Source organism: Macaca fascicularis, chromosome 5 (genome assembly GCF_037993035.2).
Source record: "Macaca fascicularis isolate 582-1 chromosome 5, T2T-MFA8v1.1".
NCBI classification, from domain to species: domain Eukaryota; kingdom Metazoa; phylum Chordata; class Mammalia; order Primates; family Cercopithecidae; genus Macaca; species Macaca fascicularis.
In genome coordinates this window covers 2,860,016-2,874,137 of record NC_088379.1, presented here as the reverse complement: position 1 = coordinate 2,874,137, position 14,122 = coordinate 2,860,016, and the positions used below count along the sequence as shown (strand labels likewise).

At 47.8% G+C, this 14,122-nt stretch overlaps 1 protein-coding gene across 20 annotated transcripts in view; it reads right to left on the bottom strand.

Annotated features, from left to right (window-relative positions):
• Positions 1–14,122, bottom strand: part of FAM193A (family with sequence similarity 193 member A) — a 199,896-nt gene that overhangs the window by 30,589 nt on the left and 155,185 nt on the right. For all 20 annotated transcript variants that reach the window (XR_012434560.1, XM_065544685.2, XM_074039248.1 and 17 more), the window contains 5 exons: positions 13,617–13,889; positions 9,809–10,112; positions 8,553–8,736; positions 7,094–7,324; positions 3,190–4,048 (listed from right to left, as the gene is read on the bottom strand). Coding sequence is in view for 19 of the 20 variants with exons in the window: in XM_065544685.2 (XP_065400757.1) it covers positions 3,190–4,048; positions 7,094–7,324; positions 8,553–8,736; positions 9,809–10,112; positions 13,617–13,889 (1,851 nt within the window). In the remaining variant the exon portion in view is untranslated. The remainder of the gene's footprint in view (positions 1–3,189; positions 4,049–7,093; positions 7,325–8,552; positions 8,737–9,808; positions 10,113–13,616; positions 13,890–14,122) is intronic.

Sequence of the window (14,122 nt, the reverse complement as noted above, 5' to 3'; positions counted from 1 at the left end):
CTCAGGTAATCCTTCTGCCTTGGCTTCCCAAAGTATTGGGATTACAGGCATGAGCCACCACACAGGGAACACACTTACCTTTTGACCCAGTCCTCTCCCTTCTGGGAAAATGCTCCAAGGAAGCACCTCCAAACAATATGGAAATACATATGCACACAAGTACTCACTGTAGCACTGGGTGTAATGATTAAAACAAAGCACTGAGGCCAGGCACGGTGGCTCATACCTGTAGTCCCAGGTCACTTGAGGTCAGGAGTTCAAGGCCAGTCTGGCCAACATGGTGAAACCTCATCTCTATTAAAAATACAAAAATAAGCCAGGTGTGGTGGCACCTGCCTGTAATTTCGGCTACTTGGGAGGCTGAGGGAACTGCTTCAACCTGGGGGGTGGAGGATGCAGTGAGCCAAGACTGTGTCACTGCATGCCAGCCTAGATGACAGAGTGAGAGTCCACCTCAAAACAGAAACAAAAACAAAAAACCAAAGCATTAGAAACAACCTAAATGCTTGCACACAGAGGAGTGACTGAAGAAATCAGAGTACACTTTAAATGGAGTACTGTGTAGCTGTAGAAAGAATGAGGACAATCTCTAGGAACTGATGTGCAGTGATTCCCAGAATATATTAAGTAGAAAAAAATCCAAAACTCAATATTAAATCTGTAATATACTACCTTTTACGTAAAAAAGAAAAGCAAATAAGAAACTGATTAGTTACGTACAGGGAGTAGGTAAAAAAAAAAAAGAGGGATTGGGTAGGGGAGAAAACAAAATGGAATACAAATGGAAAAATGCAATCAGATATGTTTTAAATGAGTAGCATAATTGTACTAAAGGTGCAAAGAACTAATTTAAGTCATTTGTAAATTCAGTGTTATCACCACACCCTGAGTTAGCTAAAGACACAAAGAACTGAACAAATACCAAAAGCATGCCCAGAGTTTCCCATCAGGGTCAAGGCAGGCACTTCTGAACCCTTTACCTGTGTTGTAGGACTCGGCAAGTCAGTAAAGGCACCGTGGATGATGGGGTCCAGGTTCTTACTATCTAAGGAGTTAAAAAGGTGGGCGGGGGAAGGGAGAACACTTGCTGCAGCACAGGAGTGGGGCTGGGATATCTGTGGGAACGCACGGCCTGTACATAGCAATCAGATAAAATAGACATCTCTGCGTGCGTAGGTGGCAGGTGCTCATGTGCACACGCTCACAGCCCCACTCCTGCCGCTCTGCTGACTGACAGGGCCTAGAAGCAATGCCATATGGCAGTGTCCAGGTCTGGGTTTCTGAACACCACTGTTCAAGAAAGAATAGGGCTCCTTGGAGAAACGGCTGGTTCAGGGCTGGGAGAGAGAAGACATGAGATGAGCCCAGAGCATCGAACCATGACAGAAAGTATAAAGTGCTTAAAGGCTGGTAGGGCCACCTCAAACCATCTAAGGAAAAAGCCATTCCGAGGGTCTCCCACTGACCAAATCTCAGACAATCAGAACAGCAACATAAATAGCGTTTGTAAAAGATTCTAATCTATAGCATCAAGTAAAAATTCGTGGATCCATCCTGATATAACTAAATGAAAAAAAAAAAAAACATGGGGTTGGAAAGCTCTTCCTACAGTTGAATGGCAGGTAACAAATACAGAAAGAATAATACTAGAAAAATCACCATTGGGGCCGGGGGCGGTGGCTCACGCCTGTAATCCCGGCACTTTGGGAGGCTGAGGTGGGCGGATCACCTGAGGTCGGGAGTTTGAGACCAGCCTGACCAACATGGTGAAATCCCACCTCTACTACACAAAATTAGCCGGGTGTGGTGGTGCATGCCTGTAATCCCATTTACTCAAGAGGCTGAGGCAGGAGAATCGCTTGAACCCGGGAGGTGGGAGTTGTGGTGAGCTAAGATCACGCCATTACACTCCAGACTGGGCAACAAGAACGAAACTCCATCTCAAAAAAAAAAAAAAAAAAATCACCATATGACAACACAGTAATAAACATTTCAGGCAAGAATCATTAATGGATGCTACAACTAGTTGGTGAATGTTCAATAAAAACGGGATACTCGTCTCCCCATAAGACACTTACTAATTATCAAAGGAGAAATACTAACTTGACCGTAGTGAAAATGGGCAGACCAGCTCAACCCAGGATCAGAGTTCCCGTCCCCAGTGAAGGGACAGACGCCACCATCCACTCCTGGTGGGATACACCAGCAGGGACTGGTCACATCAATGGTGTTGCTGCCCAAAACATGGAATCTGAATCTGACGGGAAGACATGGGACATACACCCTGACCAAGGGTTACTCTAAAAAAATAAATGGGTTGCACTCTTCAAAAAAGTCAAGGTCATGAAAAACAGAGAAACCGATCCAAAGGAAAGGAAACTAAAGAGATATGACAGGGGATCCTGGACTGGATCCCACGTCAGGAGAAACAACAGAGCTTTTTTTTTTTTGCTATAAAGGATGTTAAAGGGACAACTGGAGAAACATGAGTAAGGTGTACCATTAGAGAATAGCACTGGATCAGTGCCAACTTCTTCATTTTGATCACTGTACTGTGGTTTTATGTGTCCAAGTGTCCTTATCTTGAGGAAATATACACAGAAGTATTTTAGATTAAAGGGGTGTCATGTATGAAGTGACTCGCATTCTGTCCAGAAAAATAAGAGAGAGAGGGAGAGAGAATGACGAAGCAAACATGGGAAATACTGATGTTGGGGAACTACAGTTGGGGAACTGGAGGGGGTAGAAATCCTCTTTTTTTTTTTTTTTTTTTTTGAGATGGAGTCTCCCTCTGTCTCCTGGCTGGAGTGCAATGGCCCGATCTTGGCTCACTGCAACCTCTGCCTCCTGGGTTCAAGCGATTCTCCTGCCTCAGCCTCCCCGAGTAGCTGGGACTACAGGCACGCCACCAAGCCCAGATAATTTTTTTTGGTATTTTTAGTAGAGACAGGGTTTCACAGGGCCAGGCTGGTCTCGAACTCTTGACCTCTGGTGATCTGCCCACCTTGGCCTCCCACAGTGCTGGGATTACAGGTGCAAGCCACCATGCCCGGCCCCTCTACGCTCTTTTCTACAGGAGGGAGGCCACATGGCGAGAGCACGCCAAACCCGGTGTTTTCCCATACTAGCACATCACACGTGGAAAACCAGGCACCGCTCAGAAATACCTTCCCGCTATTCTGTATTTACCAATTGAATTGTTGACTCTGTCTCCTTTCTTCTTCTTATTTTTCTTGTTCTTGCCCTTTGGCTGAGGGGACTCTGCCAGCACCAGCTTGTTGTTCTGATGCTCACTGGGCGAGTTGGGCTCCATAGGGGTTGGGTTTGACTTTTCTTCCTTGATGTGGTTCAGCTGCTTTTTGTTATTGTTATTACTGTTGACTTTTCTCTCCTCTCTTTTCTGCTCTGTGATGGATGTGAGATCAACCACCTTAGCCTTTGACTCAGTCTGGGCCCGAGACTTGGGCTGCCCCTCTGTGGCCTTGGGCGGCTCCGTGGGCCTCCTTGCTGGCTCGCTGCTGGCCTTGCTGGTCTGCCTCAGCTTCTGCTTGCCATTTCCCTCTTTATGGTGCTGCATGATGTCAAAGAAAAAAGAGAGTGGCTCATGCTGCTTCCCATTCACCTCCTTGGGGAGGAGAAATTTGGAGTCTCTGGTGATGACGGGGTCTGCAGCATCCCCCTCAGCCCCTAGCCCTGGCCTGGGCTCTGAGTGGTTCATATGCCTGGATGGGGACTGAGAAGAGGTTTCTGGTGCTTCAGTTTGCTCTAGTGAGCCATTGTGGATGTTTTCAGAGTTAGGGACAGACTCTGTTGCTGCCTGGAAATTTCCAGTGAGCATGTCCAACTTGGGGCAGTCTTTACTTGGCCTCTCCTTCTTCTTCTTTTTTACAGCTCTTAGCTTCTGAAGCTCCTGAAGCCGCTGAAACTCCTCCTTGAAACGCTCCTCCTCTTCTTCTTCCTCCTCCTCCTCCCGCCGCCTCTGCTCCTCCTGGAGGTGCAGGTGCTCCCGGGCCCTGGCCTCTGCTTCCAGGCGAGCTTTCTCCTCCAGCTGCCAATGCGACAAGAAGGCAGTTTAAGACTACAGTGAGTGCTAAAACTTAAGTCATACAGAAAAACTAAGATAATTTTAAAAACGAATCACATATGGAACATAAACTCTGAAGAGGCTGTAATACATCAGAACTTAACACACACCCACCTCCAATTCTCTTACTCTACAGGATTGTCAAACTTCATCTATTTACTAAAGTATATGCTTACTTTTTTGGGTGGGGGGGTGGTAGTTAACAAAAAATTCCCCATAGCCTTTGACCTGGTGCTAAACACAGTAACCAAGGGCAAAGCAGCTGCAAAGCACACATCCAGGGAGCCAGCTACCCCTTCACAGGTGCGGCAGGGCATCGTGCTGCCTGGAGGAATGGATGATGGAACCAGTACCACAGCCTGCCTGGGCAGTACTGAGGCTGCACACGTGCTGCCAGAACTCTGGCCACCTTTCCAGGCGAAGGCTAATGCATTCACCTGAACAGGGAATGTAAGAAATGTGTAGCGGCTCACACCTGTGATCCTAGGAGTTCGAAAGCAGCCTGGGCAACACGGCAAAACCCTCTCTCTACAAAAAGTATCAAAATTAGCTGGATGTGGTGGCGCACGACTGTGGTCCCAGCTATTTGGGAAGCTGAGGTGAGAATCGCTTGAAGCCAGGAGGTCGAGGCTGCAATGAGCTGTGATGGCACCACAAAAAGAAATGTGTAGTAAAAGAAACAGAAATTCCTTCTTCCCACCCTAGCAGATAAACAAAAGTGCCATATATTTTCACTAGTGGGACAGAGCAAATGACTCACTGTCCAAATTGATGGAAAATTAATTTTCATCCCAAGTGAAGACTGCCTTTGAGTAGTGATGTATACATACATACTCCAGGGGCACAAATGGAAACTGTTCTTTGTGTTCAGAAAGCAGATGGGAGTCATCAGTGTCAGGAGCACAGCTCCATCCACCACCAACCTTTAGAAATGCTGGGGCTTATGAGAAACTCTGGCAAAAGCATTTCTCCTAGAGAAATAGAAAAGTACTCCCCAAGTGTAAATTATTTTTCACAATATTATTAACAGGAAAATTATCTTTTGAAAAACTTAAAAATTATGATACAAATTTAACATTGGTATGTTACTAAAAATTTCATTTGACAATTCAAGTAAAAATCATTTAACATCCTTCTCCATGTGTATGTCAGGAGCAGCACCCAGCAGCCACCTCATGGTGGGTCCTACAGTCCGATGTCTGGAGTGAGTTGTGGGGCTGCACTGCAGAAGTGGGGAGACTGACTCCATCAGGACACTTGCTGGCACACACTGGTCAGCTGGCGTCCTCTCTGAGCCGATCTAAATCCAACATGGGTGTCTTATCAGTACGTGGACCAATAACAAGCACGTGAGGGCAGGTGCCCTGGTCTTTAGCAGGGTGGCTGCCCCAGCACAGGCCTCCGGGTTGGACCTGCTACGGGACAGAACAGGTGAACTATTGCCGTCCCTTCAACAAGCAGCCAGCCAGTGAGCCTCAACACACATCTGTGAGCTGCTCTGTAAAATGGGTGCGGTGTAGAAAGCACCAGGAGGCGGGTCCCTCGAGGTGGGACTGGTTGCTGAGCAGGGCTTATGACATCAGCCTCTCTGGGCCTCAAGTCTGGATCCAGACCACTTGCAAGGTCAGAGGGCAAGAGCCTGGGATGGAGAGTACCCTGAAAACTCAGGAAGGGGTCCCAGAGGCCTCCAGTGAATCTCAATGGGAGGTCTCAGAGCCTTGGACCACCGTGGGGGCCCCTGATGCTGGACACTCCTGAATGGAGGACACACTATGTTCTCCCCACTCCAGCAGTCTCCAGTCTTCTGGGGCACAGAACAAGGCTTCTCCCCTAAAGCCTCCCAATCAGGCCCAATAATCAGTCTAAACCTACTTCAGGACTGCGAGGCATGAGCAGAGTTCTTAAGGGTAGAACAATCGCAACAGCTAAGATAGAAGTAACAACACAGGACATCGGGCCCACCCTCTGGTCCACTGTGGGATCGTCCTCTTCCTCACCTCTCTGCCTGACCATGCCGCGGACAGAAACCTGGCCTCTTCCCAAGACAACTGTCCTACTGTCAGAACCCCAGGAACCTACAAGTTCCCTCTGCATGCAGCCCACATCTGCTCACTGAGGTCTGGCTCTTGGAGCCTGACATTTTTAGGGAGCTGAAACCAGAAGGCTCTTTGGAACTGCTCCAGCATAGGGGCATTTAGAAAATCCTCCAAGAGAAAAGGTTTTTTTTTTTTTTTTTTTCTCTTTTGAGACACTCTCACTGTCACCCAGGCTAGAGTGCAGTAGCATAATCTTGGCTCACTAAAACCTCCACCTCTGAGGTTCAAGCGATCCTCTCACCTGAGTCTCCTGAGTAGCTGGGACTACAGGCGTATACCACCATTCCTGGCTAATTATTTTTGTCTATTTGACATTTGCTTTTTGTGACACACCATGCCCACTGGAAAGGAGAGAACTGCTCATGCCTTCCCATGAAGACTTATTTTCCTCCCCTCTAATCAATGCCATGTACTGGTCTTCATCTGGAACAGCAGTGGGACAAGAGGAGCATGGGGGACATGCTCAGACCTGAGTCCAGAAGACTTCCCTGTGCCAAGTGCCCTGCCCCAGTCTCATATCAAAGACACTTCTTCACCCACAGGCCCCAAAAGCCCACCTGGGCCTTTCTTCTACCATCTCTACAGTTGAGGGCTCCTTTCTTGGAAAAGAAGGTTCTCCAACAGATAAAGCTGGAGTGTCTGCTGCTGCCCTCGTGACAGCCAGCACAAGAACAAACCCATTCTACAAAAGGGGAAGTAATTTCCTGAAAACACAAACAAAGTGAAGTTTTTTACCGGTCTCCAGTTCAGGCCACCAGCGACAGGCTGGCTCTCGGAGCAATGTTGTGGGCAAGTAAACTCACGTCAGAGCCCCAGCCTTCTGTAGCTCAGCCCTGCCTGGAGACTGGTGTTGCACAACACCCTCAAATGCCCTCAGACCTGGCACCTCCAGGTGCTGAGACCTGTCACTTGCCTTCCTTTGCTTATGCCTTGCCCGCTTTGCTGCACGCGTGCTGCTCACTGGTTTGGTTTCAGAGCTGTTTATAAACTGCAATAAATCCTCCACCCTCCGATGGTCAACGACGCTTTCCCTTTCTGAGATCTGATCCATTTTTTTAGGTTGCTCTTCTTTCCTCTTGGTCAGCCGTAAGCGAAGCTTTTCCCTCATTTCTGCGTAATTTCTACTTGTTGGTGCAGCTGGAGGCTGAGAAAAACAACAGTTACGCTTAAGTTTTAAAAATTTTGAATGTAATAAATTTCAGACCACACCTCCAAAAATAAACTGTTTTATTATTCAAGTAGTATATATTTGTTGTGAAAAGTAAGGAAATAAAACCAGCAGAAAAAAAGAAAAACCTATCAGCAAGTCATCCAAAAGTGGCATTTTGATACCTATCCTCAAATTTTACATATTCATGAAAAACCTGGTAAAACATGTACAGCTATGCACATAAGTGAATTTTTAAACTAAAAAGGAAACAATTACAAATTCTGATTAATATACTTTATTTATTTATTTATTTATTTACTTATTTTCGAGACAGGGTCTTGCTCTGTCACCCAGGCCGGAGTGCAGTGGTGCGATCATAGCTCACTGCAGCCTTGGTCTCTGGGCTCAAGCAAAGCAGCCATGTACCGTCACACCCACAGCTAATTTTCTTCATTTTTTGTAGAGAAAGGGTCTCACGGTGTCGCCCAAGCTGGTCAATTCCTGGGCTCAAGAGATCCTCCTCCCTTGGCCTCCCAAAGTGCTGGTATTACAAGCATGAGCCACCGTGCTTGGCCTCTACTTGTTATTTAATATGGTGTGAATATCTTTTCATGTCAATAAATGTGTCTGTAGTATCTTTCCATCCATTTGTAGGTTTCCTTTTTGGTGCCAAAAACAAAAAAAAACCTGCCCTGAATCCTACTGCCAAATTTCTTACTATAAAAATATGTGCACATTTTAGGAAATGCAAACAGAGCTAAAGCAGAAAAAGAACAACTATAAGCCCCTGCTATTCCTACCACCCATCCCTCTTAAACTGCGGGTGATAACTGGTTGTATAAATTAAATCACAGCTCTGGAAAGATGGACAAGTACGTTGTGTGTACCAATGCCCTCTGTATTCAAGCAAGAGAAATCCAACTGCACACACACAACGCTGCTGTCACTGGCCACAATGTTCCACCATATGGATACACCATGGTTAACAACCTCCTACCAATGGGTATTCAGTAGGAATACTGCACCCCTGATTTACCAATTACCTTAAAAACCACAAACAAAATGCAAAAATGAAGCAAAAAATCATTATGGCTAAATCTTTGGGCAAATATTTTTCTTTGCTTCTTTACGATGGATATATCCTAGAGGTGCAGAATTTCTGCAGAGGAGCCCGTGTGCTGCACACTTCCCACATCATGACGTGCTGACCTCACGCACTCACCCCGCCGTGCCCAAAGAATTCGCAGTAGCAGCAGTCGCAGTACTTGCCCTCCTTCTGGTTGGTGGAGGTTGAGGTGCTGGAGCTGTGCTCAGAGCAGCTGTCCTCATCTGCACTCTCATCCCCATCATCTTGCTGTGGGTCGTAGACACCATTCTCGCAGCGATGCCCTTCGCAGTCAGGGTCACTGCAAAATTGCACACAAGCTCATCGGCAAGTGGCCGGCCCCGGGAGGCAATGACTCCCATTGTTGAGCATGACCACCCACTGTCCTGCCCATTTCACAGACAAGAGGCAGCGCAGAGGATGCATAGCCCCAAGGTTCCTAGGGAGTCATACACATGCACCAAAGACGTTGGCCAGGGGCTCACGTGGGAGGCATGGCGTGTGCGCACGCATGCAGGCGGTCCCTCAAAGCGCTCATACAGCGCCACTGAACAGGAACACGCAGTCTCTCCAATGACTCCTTCTAAGACTGTCCCTGCCACCACAGCTTCCATACTAAGGGGGAGAAGGGGTATAGCTTCAAATGGGCGAGTTCAAAGGTAACAGAAATTGTCTTAAAAGTAAAGTTTGGCTGGGTGCAGTGGCTCACGTCTGTACTCCCAGCACTCTGTGAGGCCGAGGAAGGTGGATCCCCTGAGGTCAGGAGTTCGAGATCAGCCTGGCCAACATGGTGAAACCCGTCTCTACTAAAAATACAAAAACTAGCCAGGTATGGTGGCGTATGCCTGTAGTCTCACTACTTGGGAGGCTGAGGCAGGAGAATCACTTGAACCCAGGAGATGGAGGTTGCAGTGCACTGAGATTCCACCACTGCACTTCAGCCTGGACGACAGAGCAAGACTCTGTCTCAAAAACAAAACAAAACAAAACAAAAACCTGTTGAGTGTTTGTCGTATTGTGTTTTTACTATACGCATTTCATTCATTTTCTTCTGATTCCACCCTAGGTATAACAAATACAACTTATACAACAAATAACAAACAATGTACGCCCCCGATGCTGTCAGTGTTTAGGGGTAACTGGCCTACCTTTCCATGGCAGCCCACTGCCCCTGCTCTTCTGTCTGCAGAACTAGAGGCTGAGATGGGAGCCCCTCCACACTTGGCCTCTGCTGGGGACATCCTTGCATTCCCTCAGCATTTCACTAGGCTTTTCAACTGCATGGTCCCAGGGAAGTTTCTGTAGCTGTGCTAGTGCAGTGTAACACCCATTTTCCAAAGTGCTCCCATGTCCCCAATCAGGACTTGGCTCACCTGCAGACACTTGGAGGGGCACTAATGGAGCCATCTGTGGCCGGGGGCAGGGGTGCAGGACAGAAACTCTTGCGTGTGTCCACAAACCCGGGAGTTGTGGTTGCTGTTTTGGGGAATGATGGGGCTGCAAGATTTGCAAGGTGAGGTGTGGAAGCAGGTGAAAGAGCGGCAGGTGAGAGCGCGGCAGGTGAGAGTGCAGCAGGCGAGAGCGCTGGGAGGGGGGCCAAGCCCGTGGGGCTGTTCCTCGGGGCGGCTGGGGCCGAGTGTCTGTGGTCCTCCTTGCTGATGCCATGAAACACGTCACCTGCATTTAGAGAGGTGAGAGTCACTGCCAAGTTTTTGTTTCAAAAATGTTCAAACCTGCAGAAAATCTGAAAGAACACACAGAGAACCCATTCATCCTTCACCTTGCTTCATCATCACGACCTAATATTCTGTCCTGTTTATAAACTTTATTTCTTACATGCACACACACTTTTCGGCTGAATGTCTGCCAATTGCACTCGCCTCTAAAACACTTTGGCATGAGCTCCTCAGAACATCGACAGTTTGCTTTTTCAAAAAAAATTTCTTGGCTGGGTGCGGTGGCTCACGCCTGTAATCCCAGCACTTTGGGAGGCCAGGCCAGCGGATCACGAGGTCAGGAGATAGAGACCAGCCTGATTAACTCAGTGAAACCTTGTCTGTACTAGAAGCAGAAAAAATTAGCCGGGCATGGTGGCATGTACCTGTAGTCCCAGCTATTCGGGAAGCTGAGGCAGGAGGATCACAGATCACACCACTGCACTCCAGCAGCCTGGGCGACAGAGCCAGACTCCATCTCAAAGGAAAAAAAAAAAAAAATCACCTTTTTCTTTTTTAAGAGACAGGGTCTCACTATGTTGTCCAGGCTGGTGTTGAACCCCTGGGCTCAAGCGATCCTCTCATCAGGGCCGCCTAAAGTCCTGGGACTACAGGTGTGAGCCACTTTTTACTTAAAAATTTCCTCCCGTCTCTCCCCTCTCTTTCTTTTCTTTCTTTCCCTCCCTCCCTCCCTCTCTCTCTTTTTGACATTTTGCTGAATAACCACAATACTATGATCATCTCAATGGCATTTAACACTGACAGGAAGGCCGGGTGCGGTGGCTCAAGCCTGTAATCCCAGCACTTTGGGAGGCCGAGATGGGCGGATCACAAGGTCAGGAGATTGAGACTATCCTGGCTAACACGGTGAAACCCCGTCTCTACTAAAAAATACAAAAAAACTAGCCAGGCGAGGTGGTGGGCGCCTGTAGTCCCAGCTACTTGGGAGGCTGAGGCAGGAGAATGGCATGAACCCAGGAGGCGGAGCTTGCAGTGAGCTGAGATCTGGCCACTGCACTCCAGCCTGGGCGACAGAGCGAAACTCTGTCTCAAAAAACAAAAACAAAAACAAAAAACAACACTGACAAGATACTCTCATCTAAGGTACAACCCATATTCAATTTTCCAATTTCCTTCACATGTCCATTATAGCTTTCCCACCAACCCAGCCTCTTCCAACCCTTTTCTCTTTTCACAAGACTAACTTTTTTTTTGAGACGGAGTCTCGATTTGTCGCCCAGGCTGGAGTGCAGTGGCTCGATCTTGGTTCACGGCAAGCTCCACCTCCTAGGTTCACGCCATTCTCCTGCCTCAGCCTCCCACAGAGCTGGGACTACAGAAGCCCGCCACCACGCCCAGCTAATTTTTTTTTGTATTTTTAGTAGAGCCGAGATTTCACTGTGCTAGCCAGATGGTCTCGATCTCCTAACCTCGTGGTCCGCCTGCCTTGGCCTCCCCAAAGTGCTGGGATTACAGGCGTAAGCCACTGCACCTGGCCTAACATTTTTTTTTAATAGGCCACCTGTCTGCCCATTTGGATTTGTCTTGTCTTGGTAGATTTAGATAAAATGTTCTGGGCACAAATCCTGCAAATATTATGTTGGATTCTTTTGAGTTTGTGGCAATGGGATGCAACCAGTGTCTCTCTGTTTCATGGTGATGTGCATGGCACTGTCTGCTAGGTTCCTCCAGAGTCTGGCATTCACCATTCCTTTGTAATCTGTCAGTCCCCAGTGATAGGGTTTGGTTGTGTCCCCATCCAAATTTCATCTTGAATTGTAGTTCCCATAATCCCCCTGTGTAGTGGAAGGCACCCAGTGGAAATAACTGAATCATGGTGGGGGCTTCCCCCGTGCTGTTCTAGTGAGTTCTCACGAGATCTGACGGTTTTATAAGGGGCTTCTCCTTCGCTGGGTATTCGTTCTGTCCCCCGTGAAGAGGTACCTTCCACCATGATTGTAAGTTTCCTGAGGCCTCCCTAGCCATGTGGAACTGAAAGCCAATTAAAACTCTTTCCTTTATAAATTACCCAGTCTTGGGTAGTTCTTCATAGCACCGTGAGAATGGATTAACACAGGCACCCACCATTCCTGTGTAATCTGTCAGTTCCCTGTGGGTGCTGCTTTTGAACAGCAGACATACTCCATTCCCCAAACTGACATCCCTCGTTAACCTCCATGAATGCTGCGTACTTGCACCAGCTGTTACCCCAGGGGCGCAGCATGCTGAAGTGCCACTCCTATCCTTCTTACACATTTGGAGGAGGTGTGCTTCTAGAAGAAGGAGCTTCCCACGCTACTGCTCTGTTTGAGCACCCTAATCCCTTTGGATTCTTGACTTTATTTGTATGCTATAGTCAAACTTCCTTACTGTTTTTTAAATTTTGTTTTTAGAGACGGGGTCTCATCACTATGTTGCCCAGGCTAGTCTCAAACTCCTGGGCTTAAGCAATCCTCCCCTTTTAGCCTCCCATAATGCTGGGAGCTACTGCACTCAGCCTCTTCATTCCTTTTAATGCTCAATCTTTCCCAGCTTTGGCTAGTGAGGCCTCCTCGAGCCAGCTCACATCTGCTCAGCATTTTCCTAAAGCAGCTTCTGAGAAATCTTGCCACATGCTCAGAAAGCAATGACCTCCTCGCCTGGCCAACGTGGTGAAACCCCGTCTCTACCAAAAAATACAAAAATTAGCCGTGCATGGTGGTGGGCGCCTGTAGTCCCAGCTACTCAGGAGGCCAAGGTGGGAGAACCGCTTGAACACAAGAAGTGGAGGCTGTAGTGAGCTGAGATTGTGCCACTGCACTCCAGCCTGGGCGAACAAGAGTGAGACCCAACCTTTTTTTTTTTTTTTTGAGACGGAGTCTCGCTCTGTCGCCCAGGCTGGAGTGCAGTGGCGCGATCTCGGCTCACTGCAAGCTCCGCCTCCTGGGTTCACGCCATTCTCCTGCCTCAGCCTCCCGAGTAGCTGGGACTACAGGCACCTGCCACCACGCCCAGCTAATTTTTTTGTATTTTTAGTAGAGACAGGGTTTCACTGTGTTAGCCAGGATGGTCTTGATCTCCTGACCTCGTGATCCGCCCGCCTCGGCCTCCCAAAGTGCTGGGATTACAGGCGTGAGCCACTACACCCGGCCAAGACCCTATCTTGAAAAAGAAAAAGAAAAAGAGAAGAGAAAGCAAGCAATAACCTCTTCCTATCACAGAAGAACAACAGAAACAGAGACAAAAGCAAGACGGTGCAGTGAAGCCCCAGAGGAATCTAGCATAATAGCTACAATTCTAATCAAAGTCCTAGGGATCAGCTCTCGGGATCAGCTCTGTGTGTGTGAGCATTTTTGGTCAGTTAATTACACAGTTAATTACACGTACGCCTCGGGCTGGGCCAAGTAAAAGGCAGTTACAAAGATGAGAAGTCAGTAAACCCAGCCTTCCTGCAGACCCCGAGGGCCAGTGAGCCTTCAAGCCTTACCTACTGAAGGAGGTCTCTTGGATGACACTCTGAACTGGCTGTTGCTGGACTGCACTGTGGTAGCTGTGCAGGACACGGAGGACGTGGCTGATGAGGTGGCCATGACAACTTTGTTTGCTTCCATAAAAGCATCTTGGAAATTGTATAAACACTTCTTTTTTGCAGCATTCTTTTTCTCTTTACTATCCGAGACTGCAGGTGTTTCATTGCTAGATGGAGGTGGAAGGGCTTCTGGTCTTGTTTCTGAGAGTGTTGGCCCTAATATTTCACTCCCTTCAAAGAAGAACAGGAAAATTATGGCTTCTGACAGCAATCATACTTAGCTAAACCCTAAAAGACATGCTGATGACTGAACATTTGACACTGGGGGTGCTACTGAAGTCAGGATCCCACTGGGATGACGCTAAGTCAACCAGTTCTTAATCTAAGAAAAAACTGTATTGAGCACCTACTATGTGCCAATTCCTGTGCTAGGTGCTTTCCAAAGTTACGTAAAGTCTTAAAAC